General features: G+C 54.4%; 1 protein-coding gene across 1 annotated transcript in view; it reads right to left on the reverse strand.

The window, feature by feature from the left end:
* The window catches only part of plcd4b (phospholipase C, delta 4b), a 105,009-nt gene extending 80,144 nt beyond the window's left edge, over positions 1-24,865 (reverse strand). The window contains exons 1-6 of the mRNA XM_038790315.1: positions 24,785-24,865; positions 22,878-23,043; positions 16,496-16,724; positions 14,347-14,476; positions 8,017-8,251; positions 1,495-1,696 (exon numbers count right to left, since the gene is read on the reverse strand). Coding sequence (XP_038646243.1) covers positions 1,495-1,696; positions 8,017-8,251; positions 14,347-14,476; positions 16,496-16,724; positions 22,878-23,043; positions 24,785-24,865 — 1,043 coding nt within the window. The remainder of the gene's footprint in view (positions 1-1,494; positions 1,697-8,016; positions 8,252-14,346; positions 14,477-16,495; positions 16,725-22,877; positions 23,044-24,784) is intronic.
* Positions 24,866-25,311: the final 446 nt, after the last annotated feature.

Raw genomic sequence — 25,311 nt, forward strand, 5'->3', positions numbered from 1 at the left:
GTGGGTAGCACTGTTGCTTCGCAGCTCCAGGGTCCCTGGTTCCATTCCCAGCTTGGGTCACTGTCTGTGCGGAGTCTGCACGTTCTCCCCGCGTCTGCGTGGGTTTCCTCCGGGTGCTCCGGTTTCCTCCCACAGTCCTGAAAGACGTGCTTGTTAGGTGAATTGGACATTCTGAATTCTCCCTCTGTGTATCCGAACAGACGCCGGAAGTGTGGCGACTAGGGGCTTTTCACAGTAACTTCATTGCAGTGTTAATGTAAGCCTACTTGTGACAATAAAGATTATTATTATTATTCTATGGATTGGGACGATTGGAGGAGATTGTAGAAATCGCAGAGGATTGAGTGATCAGAGAAGATTGGAAAGATCAGGGAATATTGAGGGACTGGAGAGGATTGCAGAGATCATGGAGGATTGAGGGACTGGAGAGGATTGCAGAGATCATGGATTTTGAGGGATTGGAGGGGATTGTAGAGAGCATGGAGGATTGAGGGACTGGAGGGGATTGTAGAGATCATGAGGGATTGAGGGACTGGAGGGGATTGTAGAGATCATGAGGGATAGAGGGGTTTGAGAGGATTGTAGAGAGCAAGGAGGATTGAGGGACTGGAGGGAATTGTAGAGAGCATGGAGGATTGAGGGACTGGAGGGGATTGTAGAGATCATGGGGGGGTTGAGGGGTTGGAGAGGATTGTAGAGATCATGAGGGGGTTGAGGGGTTGGAGAGGATTGTAGAGATCATGGGGGGGGTTGAGGGGTTGGAGAGGATTGTAGAGATCATGAGGGGGTTGAGGGGTTGGAGAGGATTGTAGAGATCATGGGGGATTGAGGGACTGGAGGGGATTGCAGAGATCATGGAGGATAGAGGGATTGGAGGGGATTGTAGAGATCATGGAAGATAGAGGGATTGGAGGGGATTGTAGAGATCATGGAGGATAGAGGGATTGGAGGGGATTGTAGAGATCATGGAAGATAGAGGGAGGGACTGGAGGGGATTGTAGAGATCATGGAGGATTGAGGGATTGGAGGGGATTGCAGAGATTCAAAGAGGATTGGTGGCTTTGGGACATTACAGAGATTGGGAGGATTGAGGGATTGGAGGAGATTCAGAGATTAGAAGGGGATTGGTAATGGAGGTGATTTCAGAGATTCGGGAGGATTGGTAATGGAAGAGATTTCAGAGATTCGGGGTGATTGGTAATGGAAGAGATTGCAGAGATTAGAAGTAGATTGGTAATGGAAGAGATTACAGAGATTCGGAGGGGGGGGATTGAGGGATTGGAGGAGATTGCAGAGATTTGGGGGATTGGTAATGGAGGAGATTGCAGAGATCACAGATGATTTGAAAACAAGGATGCACATTTTAGTATCAATGCAAAGATGGAGCAGGTCCCAGTAAGGTGAGTAAAGGGGTGATTGGGGAATGGGACTCAGTGAAAATGAAGATCTGGGTAAACTGTAGCATCCAGTGAGTATGATGAGTTGTGTCAATACCTGATGTAACCTTCCACGCTGCTGTGTCCACACAGCTGATCCTCCGTCAGATATGTGTTGTGCGATGAAGAGATAAAGTAATGGCAGATTGGCTGTGACATGTCCTGGTATCGAGACTCATGTTTTGAATTAAAGATAGACTCATCAGGAGAGCAGAGGTACATGAGGAACCCATCGAGGGTCATCGCATGAAGCTTCCTGGCTGAAAACATACGGGTGGTAAATAAATTAACGGATTATTCAAACATCAGAGATACAAAGTCAGCAGGAAAATCAAAAATCACCTCTCGGACAATCAAGGGACTGAACATCACAGCACTCCCTAAACACTGGGACACAGCTCTCCCTCAGCACTGGGACACCCTCAGCACTGGGACACAGGGCTCCCTCAGCACTGGGACACAGCGCTCCCTCACCACTGGGACACAGCGCTCCCTAAACACTGGGACACAGCTCTCCCTCAGCACTGGGACACCCTCAGCACTGGGACAGAGCTCTCCCTCAGTACTGGGACACAGAGCTCCCTCAGCACTGGGACACAGCTCTCCCTAAACACTGGGACACAGCACTCCCTAAACACTGGGACACAGCGCTCCCTCAGCACTGGGACACAGCGCTCCCTCAGCACTGGGACACAGCACTCCCTAAACACTGGGACACAGAGTTCCCTCAGCACTGGGACAGTGCGCTCCCTCAGCACTGGGACACAGCTCTCCCTAAACACTGGGACAGTGCGCTCCCTCAGCACTGGGACACAGCTCTCCCTCAGCACTGGGACACAGCGCTCCCTCAGCACTGGGACACAGCTCTCCCTAAACACTGGGACAGTGCGCTCCCTCAGCACTGGGACACAGCTCTCCCTCAGCACTGGGACACAGCGCTCCCTCAGCACTGGGACACAGCGCTCCCTCAGCACTGGGACACAGCTCTCCCTCAGCACTGGGACACAGCGCTCCCTCAGCACTGGGACACAGCGCTCCCTCAGCACTGGGACAGAGCGCTCCCTCAGCACTGGGACACAGAGCTCCCTCAGCACTGGGACACAGCGCTCCCTCAGCACTGGGACACAGCGCTCCCTCAGCACTGGGACACAGCGCTCCCTCAGCACTGGGACACAGCGCTCCCTCAGCACTGGGACACAGCGCTCCCTCAGCACTGGGACACAGCTCCCTCAGCACTGGGACACAGCGCTCCCTCAGCACTGGGACACAGCGCTCCCTCAGCACTGGGACACAGCGCTCCCTCAGCACTGGGACACCCTCAGCACTGGGACACAGCTCTCCCTCAGCACTGGGACACAGCGCTCCCTCAGCACTGGGACACAGCTCTCCCTCAGCACTGGGACACAGCGCTCCCTCAGCACTGGGACACAGCGCTCCCTCAGCACTGGGACACAGCGCTCCCTCAGCACTGGGGACACAGAGCTCCCTCAGCACTGGGACACAGCTCTCCCTCAGCACTGGGACACAGAGCTCCCTCAGCACTGGGGCACAGAGCTCCCTCAGCACTGGGACACAGCGCTCCCTCAGCACTGGGACACAGCGCTCCCTCAGCACTGGGACACAGCGCTCCCTCAGCACTGGGACACAGCGCTCCCTCAGCACTGGGACAGAGAGCTCCCTCAGCACTGGGACACAGAGCTCCCTCAGCACTGGGACACAGCTCTCCCTCAGCACTGGGACACAGCGCTCCCTCAGCACTGGGACACAGCGCTCCCTCAGCACTGGGACACAGAGCTCCCTCAGCACTGGGACACCGCTCTCCTCAGCACTGGGACACAGAGTTCCCTCAGCACTGGGACACAGCGCTCCCTCAGCACTGGGACACAGCGCTCCCTCAGCACTGGGACACAGCGCTCCCTCAGCACTGGGACACAGCGCTCCCTCAGCACTGGGACACCCTCAGCACTGGGACACAGCGCTCCCTCAGCACTGGGACACCCTCAGCACTGGGACACAGCGCTCCCTCAGCACTGGGACACCCTCAGCACTGGGACACCCTCAGCACTCGGACACAGAGCTCCCTCAGCACTGGGACACAGCGCTCCCTCAGCACTGGGACACAGCGCTCCCTCAGCACTGGGACACAGCTCTCGCTCAGCACTGGGACACAGCGCTCCCTCAGCACTGGGACACAGCTCTCGCTCAGCACTGGGACACAGAGCTCCCTCAGCACTGGGACACAGCGCTCCCTCAGCACTGGGACACAGCGCTCCCTCAGCACTGGGACACAGCGCTCCCTCAGCACTGGGACACAGCGCTCCCTCAGCACTGGGACACAGCTCTCCCTCAGCACGGGGACACAGCGCTCCCTCAGCACTGGGACACAGCTCTCCCTCAGCACTGGGACACAGCGCTCCCTCAGCACTGGGACACAGCGCTCCCTCAGCACTGGGACACAGCGCTCCCTCAGCACTGGGACACAGCTCTCCCTCAGCACTGGGACACAGCGCTCCCTCAGCACTGGGACACAGAGCTCCCTCAGCACTGGGACACAGCTCTCCCTAAACACTGGGACACAGCGCTCCCTCAGCACTGGGACACAGCTCTCCCTAAACACTGGGACACAGCGCTCCCTCAGCACTGGGACACAGCGCTCCCTCAGCACTGGGACACAGCGCTCCCTCAGCACTGGGACACAGCGCTCCCTCAGCACTGGGACACAGCGCTCCCTCAGCACTGGGACACAGAGCTCCCTCAGCACTGGGACACAGCGCTCCCTCAGCACTGGGACACAGCGCTCCCTCAGCACTGGGACACAGCGCTCCCTCAGCACTGGGACACAGCGCTCCCTCAGCACTGGGACACCCTCAGCACTGGGACACAGAGCTCCCTCAGCACTGGGACACAGCTCTCCCTCAGCACTGGGACACAGCTCTCCCTCAGCACTGGGACACAGCGCTCCCTCAGCACTGGGACACAGCGCTCCCTCAGCACTGGGACACAGCGCTCCCTCAGCACTGGGACACAGCGCTCCCTCAGCACTGGGACACAGCTCTCCCTCAGCACTGGGACACAGCGCTCCCTCAGCACTGGGACACAGCGCTCCCTCAGCACTGGGACACAGCTCTCCCTCAGCACTGGGACACAGAGCTCCCTCAGCACTGGGACACAGAGCTCCCTCAGCACTGGGACACAGCGCTCCCTCAGCACTGGGACACAGCGCTCCCTCAGCACTGGGACACAGCTCTCCCTCAGCACTGGGACACAGCGCTCCCTCAGCACTGGGACAGAGCGCTCCCTCAGCACTGGGACACAGCGCTCCCTCAAGCACTGGGACACAGCGCTCCCTCAGCACTGGGACACAGCGCTCCCTCAGCACTGGGACACAGCGCTCCCTCAGCACTGGGACACAGCTCTCCCTAAACACTGGGACACAGAGCTCCCTCAGCACTGGGACAGAGCGCTCCCTCAGCACTGGGACACAGCGCTCCCTCAGCACTGGGACACAGCTCTCCCTCAGCACTGGGACACAGAGCTCCCTCAGCACTGGGACACAGCGCTCCCTCAGCACTGGGACACAGCGCTCCCTCAGCACTGGGACACAGCGCTCCCTCAGCACTGGGACACAGCGCTCCCTCAGCACTGGGACACAGCGCTCCCTCAGCACTGGGACACAGCGCTCCCTCAGCACTGGGACACAGAGCTCCCTCAGCACTGGGACACAGAGCTCCCTCAGCACTGGGACACAGCGCTCCCTCAGCACTGGGACACAGCTCTCCCTCAGCACTGGGACACAGCGCTCCCTCAGCACTGGGACACAGCGCTCCCTCAGCACTGGGGCACAGCGCTCCCTCAGCACTGGGACACAGCGCTCCCTCAGCACTGGGACACAGCGCTCCCTCAGCACTGGACACAGCGCTCCCTCAGCACTGGGCACAGCGCTCCCTCAGCAATGGGACACAGCGCTCCCTCAGCACTGGGACACAGCGCTCCTCTCAGCACTGGGACATCAGCGCTCCCTCAGCACTGGGACACAGCGCTCCCTCAGCACTGGGACAGCAGCTCCCCTCAACACTGGGACACAGCGCTCCCTCAGCACGGGACACAGCGCTCCCTCAGCACTGGGACACAGCGCTCCCTCAGCACTGGGACACAGCGCTCCCTCAGCACTGGGACACAGCGCTCCCTCAGCACTGGGACACAGCGCTCCTCAGCACTGGGACAGAGCTCTCCCTCAGCACTGGGACACAGCTCTCCCTCAGCACTGGGACACAGCGCTCCCTAAGCACTGGGACACAGCGCCCCTCAGCACTGGGACACAGCGCTCCCTCAGCACTGGGACACAGCGCTCCTCAGCACTGGGACAGAGCTCCCTCAGCACTGGGACACAGCTCTCCCTCAGCACTGGGGACACAGCGCTCCCTCAGCACTGGGACACAGAGCTCCCCTCAGCACTGGGACACAGCGCTCCCTCAGCACTGGGACACAGCTCTCCCTCAGCACTGGGACACAGCGCTCCCTCAGCACTGGGACACAGAGCTCCCTCAGCACTGGGACACAGCGCTCCCTCAGTACTGGGACACAGCGCTCCTCAGCACTGGGACACAGCGCTCCCTCAGCACTGGGACACAGCTCTCCCTAAACACTGGGACACAGAGCTCCCTCAGCACTGGGACACAGAGCTCCCTCAGCACTGGGACACAGCGCTCCCTCAGCACTGGACAGAGCGCTCCCTCAGCACTGGGACACAGCTCTCCCTCAGCACTGGGACACAGCGCTCCCTCAGCACTGGGACACAGCTCTCCCTCAGCACTGGGACACAGCGCTCCCTCAGCACTGGGACACAGCGCTCCCTCAGCACTGGGACACAGCGCTCCCTCAGCACTGGGACACAGCGCTCCCTCAGCACTGGGACACAGCGCTCCCTCAGCACTGGGACACAGCGCTCCCTCAGCACTGGGATGCAGGAATCTGATTGCAACGCCAGTGTAACCCTCCTGAGGTAAAAAGGCCGGTGATGATTATCTCCATGTTTGCAGAGGACACAAAGCTGGATGGGAGGATGAGCAATGGGATTTGGACAGGTTGAGGAAGTGGACAAATGCATGGCAGTTGCAGTATAGTGTAGATAAATGTGAGATTATCCACTTTGGAAGCCAAAACAGGAAGGCAGATTACTACCTGAATGGCTGTAAATTGGGAGAGGGGAGTGTGCAGCGGGACCTGGGTGTCCTTGTGCCCCATTTGCTGAAGGTAAGCATGCAGGTGCAGCAGGCGGTAAAGAAGGCTAATGATATGTTGGCCTTCATTGCGAGAGGTTTCGGGTATAGAAGCTGGGATGTGTTGCTGCAATTATACAGGGCCTTGGTGAGGCCACACCTGGAATATTGTGCGCAGTTTCGGTCTCCGTCTCTGAGGAAGGATGTTCTTGCTCTCGAGGGAGTGCAGCGAAGGTTTACCAGACTGATTCCTGGATGGCGGGACTGTCACATGAGGAGAGATTGACGAGGTTGGGATTGTTCTCGCTGGAGTTCAGAAGAATGAGGGGGGATCTCATAGAGACTTATAAAATTCTAACAGGGCTAGACAGGGTAGATGCAGGAAGGATGTTCCTTTTTTTCTTTTCTTTTATAAATTTAGAATACCCAATTATGTTCTTTTCCAATTAAGGGGCAATTTAGCGTGGCCAATCCACCGACCCTGCACATCTTTGGGTTGTGGGGGCGAAACCCACGCAGACATGGGGAGAATGTGCAAACTCCACACGGACAGTGACCCAGAGCCGGGATTGAACCTGGGAACTCAGCCCCGTAGTCCCAGTGCCAACCACCGCACCCGGGAAGGATGTTCCTGATGTTGGGCGTGTCCAGAACCAGGGGTCACAGGCTGAGGATTCAGGGTAATCCATTTCAGACAGAGATAAGGAGATATTTCTTCACCCAAAGAGAGGTGAGCCTGTGGAATTCATTACCACAGGAAGTAGCTGAAATCTGAACATTGTAATCATAATTATCTCTTATTGTCACGAGTAGGCTTCAATTAAGTTACTGTGAAAAGCCCCTAGTCGCCACAGTCCGCCGCCTGTTCGGGGAGGCCGGTACGGGAATTGAACCCAGGCTGCTGGCCTTGTTCTGCTTTGCAAGTCAGCTATTTAGCCCACTGTGCTAATCCAGCCCCTATCAAACTCATCTCCCTCCAGTGTTGTATGCTATCGAGAAGCAGTTAGATATATCGCACTTTGGAGCAAGAGGATCAAAGGATATCGGGATGGGGGAATGTGGGGTCAGATTACTGAGCTGGCTGATCAGCCATGATCATAATGAATGGCGGAGCAGGCTCAAAGGGCCGAATGGCCTCCTCCTGCTCCTATTTTCCATGTTTCTATGGTCCTGAGGGTGGATGCTGAGAAGATATTCCCCCTGTGGGGGAATCTGAAGGAGATGTTACAGTTTCAAGATAAGGCGTCTCCCATTTAATACAGTGGGGGGGGGGGGGATTTTCTTCTCTCTGCGGATCGTGTCAGCCTGGAGTAGGTGCGCCTGTCACATGACAGGATGTTTAGTCTAAGTGGGAGCAGTACCTGTCTCTGATGGCTCATATCTGGCAATTAGGTCCATGGAAAACATCTCCACATTGTCTATCTGCTCGAGCTGTTCACACGTCAGAAAGTCGACAAACTCGAGGAGCGTCAGCTTCTTCTTGTCTTTGGAGAACTCATTGAAGAGTCGGTGAATGTCATCACGGTGAGTTAGCGCTTTATAAAACAAAACAAACTCATCTCCCTCCAGTGTTCCTGATCGTGACTTGTCTGCCATCTGAAAGACGCAGAAATAACTGTTTGATCAGGCGATCGCAGGATAGCTGTCAACCCAACATACCAAGAGAGCCTTTGGCAGGATCTATCAGAGAATGCCATTGAGAGCACCAACCAATCGTGAGACCATAAGGAATAGGAACAGGAGGAGGCCATTCGGCCCTTCAAGCCTGCTCCGGCATTTACTAAGATCATGGCTGATCTCACACTCACTAAAATCCACTTTCCTGCCGTCTCTCCGTAACCCTTCATTCCCCGCGTTTTGTTACGCTCTTGACATAGCATAAGCTGCTTCCTTGATGTGCTCTCTGACAAAGGAAGGTTCAGACTTGGAGATAGCTTTAACATATTTATTAATCTGTTAACGATTCTCCTACTTGGATTCGACTCTCCTGTTAATCCTGCTACAGCTACTCAGACTAACCAGTCTGCTACAATCCACGTGGTTGGTGTGATGTGTTTCAAATCAACCCTGTGTACTCACTAAGCATCTCCACTGGAAAGAGGAAGATCATGTGTGCTGTGTCCTTATATATGGGTTGGTGTAATGCCCCCCTGTGGTAGTGTCACCTCTGTGTGTATCGTGAATGCCCATTGGTCGTGTCCTATCTAACTGACCTATTGGTTGACTGTCTGTGTGTCATGTCTCTGGAGCTCCCTCTAGTGTCTAGCTAGTCTACGTGTATTTACGTTAACCCCTTGTGTATTTACAGTGATGCACATCACCACATCCTTCAGTCCCCAAGTGATTAAAAGCCTCTCAATCTCGGCCTGGAAAATGTTCGAGGACTCAGCATCCACAGCTTCCTGGGATAAATAATTCCAAAGATCCACCACTTTCTGAGAGAAGGACAGATTAAACACGTTGGGTCGAGCACAGCTGGCTAAACAGCTGGCAGCAGCGCGGGTTCAATTCCCGTACCGGCCTCCCTGAACAGGCGCTGGAATGTGGTATCTAGGGTCTTTTCACAGTAACTTCATTGAAGCCTACTTGTGACAATAAGCGATTATTATATTATTTCAGAAGAATGAGAGGTGATCTGATTGAAACATGTAAGATTCTTAGGGGGTTAAACAGGGTAAGGATGTTTCCACTCTTTAACAATCATTTTATTAGTGTCACAAGTAGGCTTACATTAACACTGCAATGAGGTTACTGTGAAAAGCCTCTAGTCGCCACATTCCGGCACCTGTTCAGAGGGAGAATTCAGAATGTCCAATTCACCCAACAACATGTCTTTCGGGACTTGTGGGAGGAAACCGGAGCGCCCGGAGGAAACCCACGCAGACACGGGGAGAACGTGCAGACTCCGCACAGACAGTGACCCAAGCCGGGAATCTGGGACCCTGGAGCTGTGAAGCAACAGCGCTAACCACTGTGCTACTGTGCCATTACTCATGGGAGAGTATAGGACCAGAGGGCACCATCTCAGAATAAGGGGGTGCTTATTTAAGATGCATTTGATGGCAGTCACTCCATACCCAGGGTCATGCTGGGAAATCTCCTCTGTGCTGTCTGCAATGACAACCTTTCCTTAAATAAGGGGATTAAAATGTACACAGAATTCTAAGGTAATTAATTCAGATTATTCATTCAGGTTATTTATCCTCAGTTCATGTGAGACCTCATAAATATCAAGAGGCAAAAGCCATTCATAAGGGTGGAATACAGACTACCAAACTGCAGCGGTAATGTTGGGAATAACACTAGACAGGAAATCAGAGATGTATTTGATAAAGGAACATCTGTGATTATGGGTAACTCTAATCTGCATATAGATTGGGTGGGTCAAATTAGTCACAGTGCAATAGAGGAGGAATTTCTGGAGTGTATTCGGAATGGTTTTCTGAACCAGTATGTTGAGGAACCAACAAGAGAACAGGCCGTCTTGGACTGGGTTTTGTGCAATGAGAAAGGATTAGTTGGTAATCTAGTTGTGAAAGTACCCTTGGGAATGAGTGACCATAACATGATAGAATTCTTTATCAAGATGAATAGTGAAGTAGTTGTTTCTGAGACCAGAGTCCTGAACCTCAGTAAAGGTAACTATGATGGTATGAGGCATGAGCTGGCTCTAACTGACTGGGAAACATTCCGGAAAGAAAGGACAGCGGACAGGCAATTGCAGGCATTCAAGAAATGAATAGGTGAACTCCAAAAGTTGTTTATTCCTATTTGGCTCAACAGTACAAAGGGAGCTGAGGGAAATTGGAGATAGTATTAGATTCAAAGTAAAGACATACAATTAGTTAAAGAAAAGGCAATAGAACTGAGGGTTGGGACAGTTTAAAGTTCAGCAAAGGCAGACCATGGGATTGATTAAGAAGGGGAAAATACAATTTGAAAGTAAGTTAGCGGGAACATAAAAACTGACGGTAAAAGTTTCTATAGATATGTAAAGAGAAAAAGATTAATAAAAACTAATGTCGGCCCCTTAGTCAGAAACGGGGGAATTCATAACAGGGAACAAAGAAATGGCGAAGGAACTAAATTCATACTTTGCTTCTGTCTCCACAAAGACAGGCTGGTTTAGCACAGTGGGCTAAATAGCTGGCTTGTAATGCAGAACAAGACAGCAACGCGGGTTCAATTCCCGTACCAGCCTCCCCGAACAGGCGCCGGAATGTGGCGACTAGGGGCTTTTCACAATATTATTCACTTCTGAGAAACACAGATTTTAGTGAGCTGAAGAAAATTAGTGGGCGGGATTCTCTCAGCCCGACGCCGGGCCAGAGAATCGCCGTGGCCGACGTGAATCGCGCCACGCTGCCCCGCACCAGGACGCGATTCTGCGCAGGGGGGAGAGTCGGCGCACATTGGCGCCGGCGCGGTCAGCACAGCGCCGGCTGGGGACCTCGGCATGGAAGGGTCCGGGGACAGCCTGGGGGGGGGGGGGGGAGGGGGGAGAGGGGGTGCAACCCTGTGGAGGGGGGCCTCCGTTGTGGCCTGGCCCGCGATCGGGGCCCACCGATTGGAAGGCCGGCCTCTGGTACTGGGGGCCTCCTTTCTTCCTCGCCGGCCCCTGTAGCCCTGCGCCATGTTGCGTCGGGGCCGGCGCGGAGAAGGGAGCCACTGCGCATGCTCGGACCCCGCGGCACCCAGTTGATTCTGGGATCAGCAGCTGGAGCGGCGTGGGTCGCTCCAGTGCCGTGCTGGCCCCCTGTAGGGGCCAGAATTGCTGATCCTGAGGCAGTGTTTAGCACAGTGGGCTAATTCGCTGGCTTGTAACACAGAACAAGGCCAGCAGCGCGGGTTCAATTCCCGTACCAGCCTCCCCGAACAGGCGCCGGAATGTGGCGACTAGGGGCTTTTCACAGTAACTTCATTGAAGCCCACTTGTGACAATAAGCGATTATTATTATGTTGACACTGTCGGGAAACGCGACGGCCTTTATGACGACGTCAACACTTAGCCTCAAGATCAGAGAATCCCGCCCAGTATTAGTAAATAAATGGTTTTGGGAAAATTAATGGGATTGAAGGTGGACAAAACTCCAGGGCCTGATAATATTCATCCCAGAGTTCTTAACGAAGTGGCCCTAGAAATAGTAAATCCATTGGTGGCCATTTTCCAAAGTTCTTGGAATCTGGAATGTTTCCTACAGATTGGAGGGTAGTTTATATAACCCCAATATTCAAAAAGGGAAGGAGAGAGAAAACAGGGAACTATAGACCAGTGAGCATAACGTCGGTAGGAGGGAAGTTGCCAGAATCCATTATCAAGGATTTCATAGCTCAGCATTTGGAAAGCAGTGGTGAAATCAGACAAAGTCAGCGTGGATTGACAAAAGGAAAATCATGCTTGTCAAATCTACTGGAACTCTTTGAAGATGTAACTGGTACAGTTGACTAGGGAGAACCTGTGAATATGGTTTACAGAATTGAGAATTTGAGAAGGCTTTCGACAAGGTCTCACAGAGCACTGTGTAAAGTTAAAGCACATGGCATTATGGGTAGTGTCCCGAGATGGATAGAAAGCTGGTTAGCAGACATGAAGCAAAAAGTTGGAATAAATGGGTCTTATTCCGATTGGCAGACAGTGACTAGTGGGGTACCACAGGGACCCCAACTGTTCACATTATATATTAATGATCTGGACGAGGGAATTAAATGTATTATCTCCAAATTTGCAGATGAAAGTTGGGTGGGAGGGTGAGCTGTGAGGAGGATGCAGAGATGCTTCAGTGGGATTTGGACAGGCTGAGTGAGTGGGCACACGCATGGCAGATACAGTATAATGTGGGTAAATGTGAGGTTATCCACTTCGGGAGCAAAAATAGGAAGGCAGATTATTATTTGAATGGGTGTAAATTGAGAGAGGCGGATACTCAGCGAGACCTTGGTGTCCTCGTGCATCAGTCGCTGAAAGTAAGCGCGCAGGTACAGCCGGCAGTAAAGAAGGCAAATGGTGGGCGGGATTCTGTGGTCCTGAGGCTAAGTGTTGACGCCGTCGGAAACGCCATCGTGTTTCTCGACGGCATCAACACGGCCTCAGGATCAGCAATTCTGGCCCCGACACGGCACTGGAGCAGACCCACGCCCCCCCAGCTGCTGATCCAGGCGTGAACCAGGCACCGCGGGGTCCGCGCATACGCAGTGGCACCGGCGCCAACGCGCGCATGCCCAGTGACTCCCTTCAACGCGCCAGCCCCGACGCAACAGGGCGCAGGGCTACAAGGACCGGCGCGGAAGAAAGGAGGCCCCCAACCAGAGAGGCCGGCCCGCCGATCGGTGGGCCCCGATCGCGGACCAGGCCACATCGGAGGCCCCCCCTGGGGTCGGACCCCGCTATGTTGGCCTTTATAGCGAGAAGATGTAAGTATAGGAATAGAGATGTTTCACTGCAATTGTATTGGGCATTGGTGAGGTTACAGCTGGAGTATTGGTGCAGTTTGGGTGTCCTTCTCTGAGGAAGGATGTTCTTGCTATGGAGGGAGCGCAGCGAAGGTTTACCAGACTGATTCCTGGGATGGTGGGACTGACGTATGATCTGATAGGAGAGACTGAGTTAGTTAGGATTATATTGATTGGAGTTTAGAAAAGTGAGAGGGGATCTCATAGAAACTCACAAAATTCTAACAGGATTAGACAGGGTAGATTCAGAAAGAATGTTCCCGATGGTGGGGGAGTCCAGAACTAGGGGCCATAGTTTGAGGATAAGGGATAAACCTTGTAGGACTGAGGTGAGGAGACATTTCTTCACCCAGAGAGAGGGGTGAATCTGTGGAATTCACTCCCACAGAAAGTAGTTGAGGCCAAAACGTTGTGTCATTTCAAGAAGGAACGAGATACAGTTCTTGGGGCTAAAGGGATCGAGGGATATGGGGGGGAAGGTGGGGTCAGGGTGTTCAACTCGATGATCAGCCACGATCATAATGAATGGGGGAGCAGGCTCGAGGTTTCTATGTATGGGGATGAGGAAGACTGCAGCTGTACAAGCCATTGGGAAAACCCCACCTCGAGTACAGTTTCGCTCATCTTTATATACTGTCATTGGAGGCAATTCAGAGGAGATTCATTCGGCTAATTCCTGGGATGAAGAGGTTGTTTAATGGAAAAAGATGGAGCAGGTTCCATGGAAACATCAGAAATGTGATTGGGAGTAGGCCATTCAGCCCATCGAGACTGCCCCGCCATTCAAACAGATAATGGCTGATTATCGTCTATCTCAACAGCATTTCTCCCACAATCCTCCTGGTGTCCTTGAGGTTGGGCCGACACTCATTGGAGTTTAGAAGAATGAAGGGTGATCCTGTCTGTGGTGGGGCTAAAATCAAAGGGCTACATGTGGACCTTGGGACGACTCCCTGATTCTTTACGACAGGACCGGCACCATATCCCTCACAAGGGAAGAGATATACAGAGTTAAACACATTCCCTGGTAAGGGTCCAGGAGCAGATTCTATCTGAACCTTTGAAAGGCAATTGGACGTTTACTAGTTGAAGATTAATTTACAATGTTTTGGCGAAACATCTGCGGTTCAGTATTAACAGGCGAACTCAGCCAGTACAGCACGATGGGCCAAATGGACTCATTCGGTGCTCTGAGGACCTCTCATTCCACAATCATATCAGGAGTGCAGTTGGGGACCCACCTGGAAAAGCTGCAGGGAGCGGACTTCAGCCATATCAACATTCATCATTTTCAGCAAATCCCGCACTTCCTTAAAGTTCATCCGGCCATCCTTATCCTTGTCAGCTTTCTGGAACCAGTCACTAATCCACCTGAGAGAGGAGTTAAGGAAAGAAAAACCCAGAGCAAGAGATGTGGAGTAAAACTCCATCTCATCAAACACTCATCAAACACTCCCAGGACAGGTACAGCACAGGGTTAGATACAGAGTAAAGCTCCCTCTACACCGTCCCCATCAAACACTCCCAGGACAGGTACAGCACGGGGTTAGATACAGAGTAAAGCTCCCTCTGCACTGTCCCCATCAAACACTCCCAGGACAGGTACAGCACGGGGTTAGATACAGAGTAAAGCTCCCTCTGCACTGTCACCATCAAACACTCCCAGGACAGGTACAGCACGGGGTTAGATACAGAGTAAAGCTCCCTCTACACTGTCCCCATCAAACACTCCCAGGACAGGTACAGCACGGGGTTAGATACAGAGTAAAGCTCCCTCTGCACTGTCCCCATCAAACACTCCCAGGACAGGTACAGCACGGGGTTAGATACAGAGTAAAGCTCCCTCTTCACTGTCCCCATCAAACACTCCCAGGACAGGTACAGCACGGGGTTAGATACAGAGTAAAGCTCCCTCTGCACTGTCACCATCAACACTCCCAGGACAGGTACAGCACGGGGTTAGATACAGAGTAAAGCTCCCTCTACACTGTCCCCATCAAACACTCCCAGGACAGGTACAGCACGGGGTTAGATACAGAGTAAAGCTCCCTCTCACTGTCGCCATCAAACACTCCCAGGACAGGTACAGCACGGGGTTAGATACAGAGTAAAGCTCCCTCTACACTGTCCCCATCAAACACTCCCAGGACAGGTACAGCACGGGGTTAGATACAGAGTAAAGCTCCATCTACACTGTCCCCATCAAACACTCTCAGGACAGATACAGCACGGGGTTAGTTACAGAGTAAAGCTCCCTCTACACTGTCCCCATCAAACAAACCCAGGACAGGTACAGCACGGGGTTAGATACAGAGTAAAGCTGTCTCTACACTGTCCCCATCAAACACTCCCAGGACAGGTACAGCACGGGGTTAGATACAGAGTAAAGCTCCCTCTACACAGTCCCCATCAAACACTCCCAGGACAGGTACAGCACGGGGTTAGATACAGAGTAAAGCTGTCTCTACACTGTCCCCATCAAACACTCCCAGGACAGGTACAGCACGGGGTTAGATACAGAGTAAAGCTCCCTCTACACTTTCCCCATCAAACACTCCCAGGACAGGTACAGCGCGGGGTTAGATACAGAGTAAAGCTCCCTCTACACTTTCCCCATCAAACACTCCCAGGACAGGTACAGCACGGGGTTAGATACAGAGTAAAGCTCCCTCTACACTGTCCCCATCAAACACTCCCAGGACAGGTACAGCACGGGGTTAGATACAGAGTAAAGCTCCCTCTGCACTGTCCCCATCAAACACTCCCAGGACAGGTACAGCACGGTGTTAGATACAGAGTAAAGCTCCCTCTGCACAGTCCCCATCAAACTCTCCCAGGACAGGTACAGCACGGGGTTAGATACAGAGTAAAGCTCCCTCTACACTGTCCCCATCAAACACTCCCAGGACAGGTACAGCACGGTGTTAGATACAGAGTAAAGCTCCCTCTACACTGTCTCCATCAAACACTCCCAGGACAGGTACAGCACGGGGTTAGGATACAGAGTAAAGCTCCCTCTACACTGTCCCCATCAAACACTCCCAGGACAGGTACAGCACGAGGTTAGATACAGAGTAAAGCTCCCTCTACACTGTCCCCATCAAACACTCCCAGGACAGGTACAGCACGGGGTTAGATACAGAGTAAAGCTCCCTCTACACTGTCCCCATCAAACACTCCCAGGACAGGTACAGCACGGGGTTAGATACAGAGTAAAGCTCCCTCTACACTGTCCCCATCAAACACTCCCAGCAGGCTCGGGTCTGTGCTTTGTGTTTGATGCTCGAGCTCTTTAACGGGGCCATCCTGACTCCTGTCAGTGAAATTTTCCTTCCTGATAGCTGTCAGAGGAAGCTCATTAACAATTAAGAAGAGATTGGGAAAGGATACTGATCGAGCTTCTCCTTCAGGTCCATGTTTTTGACGTTCTCAATAAGCTTGTGGAGTCCCTGGACCCAGCGATCTGCCTGCTGGGCAGAATCTGCCACGAGATCTAGGTTCCCTCGCCTGCCACGGAATACGATGGTGAAGCAGCGATCGGGATTAAACTCATCCGCCAGACTCTGCAGGACCTCGGACTGGTGCCCCTCACGAACGGTTTCGATGTCACTGATGGAGACTGCGGAGCAAAGTGCAGAACCTCTCCTTTACTGGACAGTCAACAGCGTTTCTATAAACAACATCTTTAGCCTGATAAAACATCCCCGTGCTCCAGGCACATGGACAAGGACAAACAATTAAGCCCCCTTCTGCATTGGGCTGGTTTAGCTCAGTGGGCTAAACAGCTGGTTTGTAAAGCAGAACAAGGCCAGCAGCGCGGGTTCAATTCCCGTACCAGCCTCCCCGAACAGGTGCCGGAATGTGGCGACTAGGGGCTTTTCACAGTAACTTCATCCTTGTGACAATGAAAGATTATTATTATTATTGTAAGGGTTCTATGGATTATACAAAGTCACATGGGGATGAATGGAACATTAACCAAAAGCTCGGTTAAAGAGGCAGGTGTTAAGGCCATGAAGGCACACTTTGAACTCCCTCCCCCCCCTAATGTTATTGAGGAATGTTCAACACCAAGGGTAGAATTGTTCGGTCCCCCCCGCCCCACCACACCAAGGTGGGGTCTGAGGAGGGTAAAATTGGATGGATGGGATTCCCTCTGGAATCCTGCTTATCCCGACCCAGACACTACTTCATTGTGCGGAGGGCGCAGCATTTGAAAATGAATGAAAATCGCTTATTGCCACGAGTAGGCTTCAATGAAGTTACTGTGAAAAGCCCCTAGTCGCCACATTCCGGCGCCTGTCCGGGGAGGCTGGTACGGGAATCGAACCGTGCTGCTGGCCTGCTTGGTCTGCATTTCTGGCCCTTAAAGAAATGAAACGAAAATCGCTTATTGTCTTATCATAGAATTTACAGTGCAGAAGGAGGCCATTCGGCCCATCGAGTCTGCACCGGCTCTTGGAAAGAGCACCCTACCCAAGGTCAACGCCTCCCCCATCCCCATAACCCAGTAACCCCACCCAACACTAAGGGCAATTTTGGACACTAAGGGCAATTTATCACGGCCAATCCACCTAACCTGCACATCTTTGGACTGTGGGAGGAAACCGGAGCACCGGGAGGAAACCCACGCAGACACGGGGAGAACGTCCAGACTCCGCACAGACAGTGACCCAAGCCGGGAATCGAACCTGGGACCCTGGAGCTGTGAAGCCACAGTGCTAACCACAATGCTACCGTGCTGCCCTAAACAAGTAGACAAGTAGTCTTCAAATGAAGTTACTGTTAAAAGCCCCTAAAGAAGCCACTTCTTTGCCACTCAATTTGTGGGCTGGCAGACACAGGTGGGAGCAGGGAGGGAAACCGAAAAATAAATTAATCTCCACCTCGGGCAGAAAGATCTCCTCAGGTTTGGGGATCCCTCCCGTGGGAGATCTGACCCTCCATCCCCCCCCCCCCCCCCCTCATCTATCCCCGATGCACAGAACTCCCTCCCACCTCACAATCCCCAGTACATCCCCTGGCCTCACGCCCCCTTGGACAATGGGACCTGACTCAGGTGCGGTCCCGGGATCTCGGCTGAGGCGGATTGCTGCAGTACCGCTTCTGGCCATTGCGGCGCTATGCCTGGATGAGCTGGAGAGATGGGATTCTGCGCCGGCGGGATTCTCCGTTCTGCCGGATGTACAGCCGTGCCCGCAGGTATCCCGCCAACAGGGGGTGGCCACAATGGGAAATTCCGGCGGCAGGTTACGCCCCAGAACAGGGTGGCACCCTCAAGTCTCAAAGGAAAAAAATGGTTTGTGACTATTGGAATGATGACCGGCACGGTAGCACAGTGGTTAGCACAGCTGCCTCACAGCGCCAGGGTCCCAGGTTCGATTCCCGGCTCGGGCCACTGTCTCTACGGAGTCTGCACGTTCTCCCCATGTCTGCGTGGGTTTATCCGGGTGCTCCGGTTTCCTCCCACAGTCCAAAGATGTGCAGGTTAGGTGGATTGGCCATGCTAAATTGCCCCTTAGCATCCAAAAAGGTTAGGTGGGGGTTACTGGGTTACGGGGATTGGGTGGAGGTGTGGGCTTGGGTAGGGTGCTCTTTCCAAGGGTCGGTGCAGACTCGATGGGCCAAATGGCCTCCTTCTGCACTGTAAATTCGATGATTCTATGACCCAGGAGCATCACGTTAACATGAAGTGTCAGATAAAACACTGGTGTTAGAAGCAACAGCATAATCTTCACAGACCTGTGTGAAATTGCTCCAGATGGTGACCGGAACCGAAGACGGAGGTAGAGGTGAGGCGATGTGATGGAACGTTCCTCATCCCAGGGGATAAACTAAGCTGCGAGCCGGTGTAATGGGAAAGAAAGAGATCTGTGCTTCCAAATGGTAAACACAAAGCAAAATCGCCCACATCTCAGCTGGGACAAGTCAAATACCCGGACCGGTAACCCCTCCCTCTGTGTACCCAAAGCGGTTTGCAGTGATTCACACGGCGCAAAGCCACTAACTGCTGAACAAATCCAGGAAAAATCACAAAGATGTCTTCAAAGGGTCTTGGGCGCTTTCCTGGTGAATATCATCTTGAAGAAGGGGAGAGTGTGCGACCAGATCACCATGTTCTGAGGAGCCTTCGAGCCGCTCTCTCAATCCTGCCTGAGAGACAAGACAGAGGAGCTTGGAAAGGTGGGAGGAATGCAGGAAGTGACGACTCCTCCAGCAACGCGGAGAAGAGTGAAACCAGCTGCTGCAAAGCTGAGAGTGTGGATAGACCCAAAGGGCCTCAATGAAGAGATCTCACTGCCCCAAGCCAACCACTGAAGAAATGTTTCTACATCTCGCCCTGGTGAAGGTCTTTACTCCCCGTAATGTGAAGGACGGATGCTGAAAAGTGTAGATAGATAAAAGCAGCAATTTGCTGATTATGCTCCGGGGGCTGTTTGAGAGGTACAGATGGGCGTGATTGCCGTGGACATTGCTTCTTCTCCAGAAGAAAATCAATGCCAATTATAATATAATAATCTATATTATTGAGGAGACACGGTAGCACAGTGGTTAGCACTGTCGCTTCACAGCTCCAGGGTCCCAGGTTCAATTCCCGGCTTGGGGTCACTGTCTGTGCGGAGTCTGCACGTTCTCCCCGTGTCTGCGCGGGTTTCCTCCGGGTGCTCCGGTTTCCTCCCACAGTCCAAAGGTGTGCAGGTTAGGTGGATTGAAAAATTGAGTCCAAGTCCAAAGGTTAGGTGGGGTTACGGGGATAGGGTGGAGGCGTGGGCTTGGGTAGGGTGCTCTTTCCAAGGGCCGGTGCAGACTCGATGGGCCAAATGGCTTCCTTCTGTACTGTAGATTCAATGATTCTATGACTTAACAACTTGTTTCTGCACTGCAAAGAGTGTTCACCAGTGAGGTGGGAGAATTCCTGGAAACACATTTAAGTTGTCATTGCCATTCCTGCCATTGTGATCAGCAACAATGGCCCTCAGTTCACAAGTGAAGATTTCATGCTCTTCATAAATGATTGGGATATTCAGCAGGAGACTCCACACTATCTCCACACTATCCCCAGTCAAATGGAAAGGCTGAAGGAGCAGTGAAAATTACCAAAGGGAACATCCAAAAACCGGGTAGATCCTGCACCAATTTATACAAACAATCCTAGAGCAGAGGAACTCATCGACTGAGGTAGTCCAGCTCAGAAACTAATGTCACGCCTCACCCAAACTACCACAGAGCTTTCCAACAGCTAAGACGCGACTGAAGCTGGAAGTGGTCGCGGCATACGTGACAAAATCAAAGAAGACTGGACAGTTTTGAACGATATGTGTGCAATGGCTGCGTAGGGACAGACAAAAGTGAGAACGGCTGGAATGAATAGTATCCTGTTCGCCAGGGGTAACCTGCGGCTGCAATGACAGTTTACACAAAGTGTTTTTCACCTTTAATGAAAAGGGGGGATATTTGGAGAAACACATTCCTGAGCTGCTGCCTCCTGGGTCCCATGGCTTGCCGTAGTCATGTGGCCACTGAGGTCAACTGGGTGAAACAAGTGCTTTGGGCAGAAGCCGTATTATCTCCACCACGTGGAAACCCCCCCCCCCCCCATTCACCCCCCCCCCCCACTCACCCCCCACTCAACCCCCCACTCACCCGTCCCCACACCCCCCACTCTCCCCCCCACTCACCCCCCACTCACCCCCCCCACTCACCCCCCCCACTCACCCCCCCACTCACCCCCCCACTCACCCCCCCCACTCACCCCCCCCACTCACCCCCCACTCAACCCCCCCACTCCCCCCACTCACCCCCCACTCAACCTCCCCCACTCACCCCCCACTCACCCCCCCCACTCACCCCCCACTCAACCCCCCATTCACCCCCCACTCACCCCCCATTCACCCCCCACTCACCCCCCATTCACCCCCCACTCACCCCCCACTCAATACCGCCCACTCAACCTCCCCCACTCACCCCCCACTCACCCCCCACTCACCCCCCACTCAATCTCCCCCACTAACCCCCCACTCACCCCCCACTCACCCCCCACTCACCGCCCACTCAACCCCCCCCACTCACCCTCCACTCACCCCCCACTCACCCCCCACTCAACCTCCCCCACTCACCCCCCCACTCACCCCCCACTCACCCCCCACTCAACCCCCCCACTCACCCTCCACTCACCCCCCACTCAACCCCCACTCAACCTCCCCCACTCACCCCCCCACTCACCCCCCACTCAACCCCCATTCACCCCCCACTCACCCCCCATTCACCCCCCACTCACCCCCCACTCAACCTCCCCCACTCACCCCCCACTCACCCCCCACTCACCCCCCACTCAACCCCCCCACTCACCCTCCACTCACCCCCCACTCACCCCCCACTCAACCTCCCCCACGTCACCCCCACACTCACCCCCCACTCACCCCCCACTCAACCCCCCCACTTACCCCCCACTCACCCCCCACTCAACCCCCCACTCACCCCCCACGCACCCCCCACTCAACCCCCCCACTCACCCCCCACTCACCCCCCACTCACCCCCCATTCATCCCCCACTCACCCCCCCACTCACCCCCCACTCACCCCCCACTCACCCCCCACTCAACCTCCCCCACTCACCCCCCACTCCCCCCCACTCACCCCCCCAACCCCAACTCACCCTCCACTCACCCCCACGCACCCCCACTCAACCGCCCCCACATCACCCCCCACTCACCCCCCCACTCACCCCCCACTCAACCCCCATTCACCCCCCACTCACCCCCCACTCACCCCCCATTCACCCCCCACTCACCCCCCACTCAACCTCCCCCACTCACCCCCCACTCACCCCCCACTCACCCCCCACTCAACCCCCCCACTCACCCTCCACTCACCCCCCACTCACCCCCCACTCAACCTCCCCCACTCACCCCCCACTCACCCCCCCACTCACCCACCCCCCCCCCCACTCAACCCCCCCACTTACCCCCCACTCACCCCCCACTCAACCCCCCCCACTCACCCCCCACTCACCCCCCACTCACCCCCCACTCAACCCCCCCACTCACCCCCCACTCACCCCCCACTCACCCCCCATTCATCCCCCACTCACCCCCACTCAACCTCCCCCACTCACCCCCCACTCACCCCCCACTCACCCCCCACTCAACCTCCCCCACTCACCCCCCACTCACCCCCCACTCACCCCCACTCACCCCCCCACTCACCCCCCCACTCACCCCCCACTCACCCCCCATATCCCCCCATATCCCCCCACTCAACCCCCCCACTCACCCCCCACTCACCCCCCACTCACCCCCCACTCACCCCCCACTCAACCCCCCCCCACTCACCCCCCCTCACCCCCCATATCCCCCCATATCCCCCCACTCAACCTCCCCCACTCACCCCCCACTCACCCCCCATATCCCCCCACTCACCCCCCACTCACCCCCCCACTCACCCCCCACTCACCCCCCCACTCAACCCCCCCCCACTCACCCCCCACTCAACCCCCCCACTCATCCCCCCCACTCAACCCCCCACTCACCCCCCCCCCCACTCACCCCCCACTCACCCCCAAATCACCCCCCCCACTTATCCCCCCACTAACCCCCCCCCACTCAACCCCCCCACTCAACCCCCCCCACTCACCCCCCCCCCCACTCAACCCCCCCCACTCATCCCCTCCACTCACTCCTTCACCCCCCCCCCCCTGCCCCCCGCCTATTCTCCCCCTCCCTCCCACCCTGATCCCCTTTCTCCTCCGTCCCCTCTCCCAGCTGTTACTCACAGGTAGATTTGGGGTTCCCAGTTTTTTTGGATTGGTACCAGATGCTCATACAATCCTCCTGCAGCTTGAAATATCTTTGTCGCTTCCAGTTCCTCGACTTGACTTTCCTCATCAGTGACCCCACCAGCATCAACTGCAGATTCTCATCAACCTGCAGACCTGCAGAGAGAGGGAGAGAGGGCGGGAGAGAGAGGGAGTGAGTCAGTGAGAAAGAGAGAGAGGGGGGGGGGGGGGGGGGGAGAGAGGGAGTGAGACAGTGAGAAAGAAAGAGAGAGTGAGAGAGGAGGGGGGGAGAGAGGGAGTGAGACAGTGAGAAAGAGAGAGAGAGAGAGAGAGGGGTGGGGGGAAGAGAGACAGTGAGAAAGAGAGAGAGAGAGGGTGACAGAGAGAGAAGGGGAGAGAGAAAGTCAGAGAGAGAATCAGAGCAAGAGAGTCAGAGAGAGAGAGAGTGAGAGATAGATGGAGCGAGACAGAGAGACAGGAAGGGAAAGAGAGTCAGAGAGAGAGAGCGAGAGAGAGAGAGTGAGAGAGGAAAGAGAGAGTCAGAGAGAGAGAGACAGAGAGAGTGAGAGAGAGTGAGAGAGAGGGCGGGGGTGGAGAGGGAGTGAGACAGTGAGAAAGAGAGCGAGAGTGAGAGAGAGGGGGGAAGAGAGGGAGAGAAAGGGAAAGAGAGTCAGAGAGAGAGACAGTGAGAGAGAGGGAGAGTCAGAGAGAGAGAGCGAGAGAAAGAGAGTGAGAGAGGAAAGAGAGAGTCACAGAGAGAGAGAGACAGAGAGAGTCAGAGAGACAGAAAGAGACTCAGAGTGAAAGTGAGAGAGACAGTGAGAAAGATAGAGAGAGGGAATCACAGAGAGAGAGAGACAGAGATAAAGACAGAGACAGATAGACAGACAGAGAGAGAGACAGGGAGAGAGGGTGACAGAGAGAGAGGGGGGAGAGAGAGAGAGTGAGAGAGAGAGGAAAGAGAGAGTCACAGGGAGAGAGAGTCAGAGAGAGTCAGAGAGACAGAAAGAGACACAGAGTGAAAGTGAGAGAGACAGTGAGAAAGATAGAGAGAGGGAGTCAGAGAGAGAGACAGACAGAGATAGAGAGAGAGACAGATAGACAGAGTGAGAGAGAGGCAGAGAGAGACAGACAGAGAGAGAGACAGAGAGAGAGACAGAGTGTGTGAGAGAGAGAGACACATACAGAGAGAGAAAGACAGAGGGAGGGAGAGACAGACAGAGAGAGAGTGTGAGAGAGAGAGAGACACACACACATAGAGACAGACAGAGAGGGAGACAGACAGATAGTGAGAGAGAGAGTGAGAGAGAGAGAGAGTGAGACAAAGAGAGAGAGACAGAGAGAGCGACAGAGAGAGAGATACAGACAGAGTGTGTGTGAGAGAGAGACACACACACACAGAGACAGACAGAGAGGGAGACAGACAGATAGTGAGAGAGAGAGAGAGTGAGACAAAGAGAGAGGAGACAGAGAGAGTTCAGAATCAACAGCCTGGACCAAGCCTAAATATAACACGTCCGTATACATCCCACACTCCAGCCCTACCCTACAGGAACTGACTCCTTCTGGGACCTAAATGTGAAGCAATCAAGTTCACCACCAGACCTGCTCCAGCGCCAGCTCTTCATTGTGAAGCTTCGAGAGCAAGCATCAAAAAGCTGCTCAGCCTTGAAAGCCATCACACTTGCGGTCCACTAGCTTTTCGGGGGGGTGGGGGGTAGGGGGGTAGAGGGGTAGGGGGGGTGGGGGGGGTAAGGGGGGGGGGGGGTAGGGGGTAAGGGGGTGGGGGGGTAAGGGGGGTGGGGGGTAAGGGGGGTAGGGGGGTTGGGGGGGGGGTGGGGGCGAGAGTCAGTGGGTCGGGGACGAGAGCAGGAAACTCTCTCTGACCCAGTCTGTGTTCTGACCCAAACCCATTTTGTATTCTGCAGAGTGTCTTCCAGCTTCTCGAAGGTAATTCGGGCGAGATTTCCAGCTCCATTTGCCATCGTTCCGGATTGCTCGGGGAGCCACTGCTCTCACCTGGACTTCACACAAAAGGCCAGTGAAAATCTGGAACACTCTCCCTTGAAGAACGTTGTCAACCTTTCAGGTCAACCGGTGTTTCCAAGACTGAGATTGTTACTCCGAGTAGAAATGGCCAAATCAAGTTGTGAGACGGATCAACTGTAATCTGATTGGTTCATGGAACAGCCTGGAAGGGCTGACTGGCCTCCTCCAATCTCCATGCCTCAGGGGGAAGAATGGAGGGACTTCAGGTGGCGGCCATGGAGGGAGTGGTCAAGCACAGGGCGGCTCCTGCTTGAAGATTTTGGTTTTGGCCCTTTTCACCTGTGTTTTTGGGGTGGGCTGGGTGGAAACGTGGAGCGGAGAGCTACGGGGAAGAAGTTCTCTCCTGGACAGGCATGTTGACGGGCTCTCAGACCCAACGCAA

The sequence above is a fragment of the Scyliorhinus canicula genome, chromosome 2 (assembly GCF_902713615.1).
Source record: "Scyliorhinus canicula chromosome 2, sScyCan1.1, whole genome shotgun sequence".
Classification (NCBI taxonomy): domain Eukaryota; kingdom Metazoa; phylum Chordata; class Chondrichthyes; order Carcharhiniformes; family Scyliorhinidae; genus Scyliorhinus; species Scyliorhinus canicula.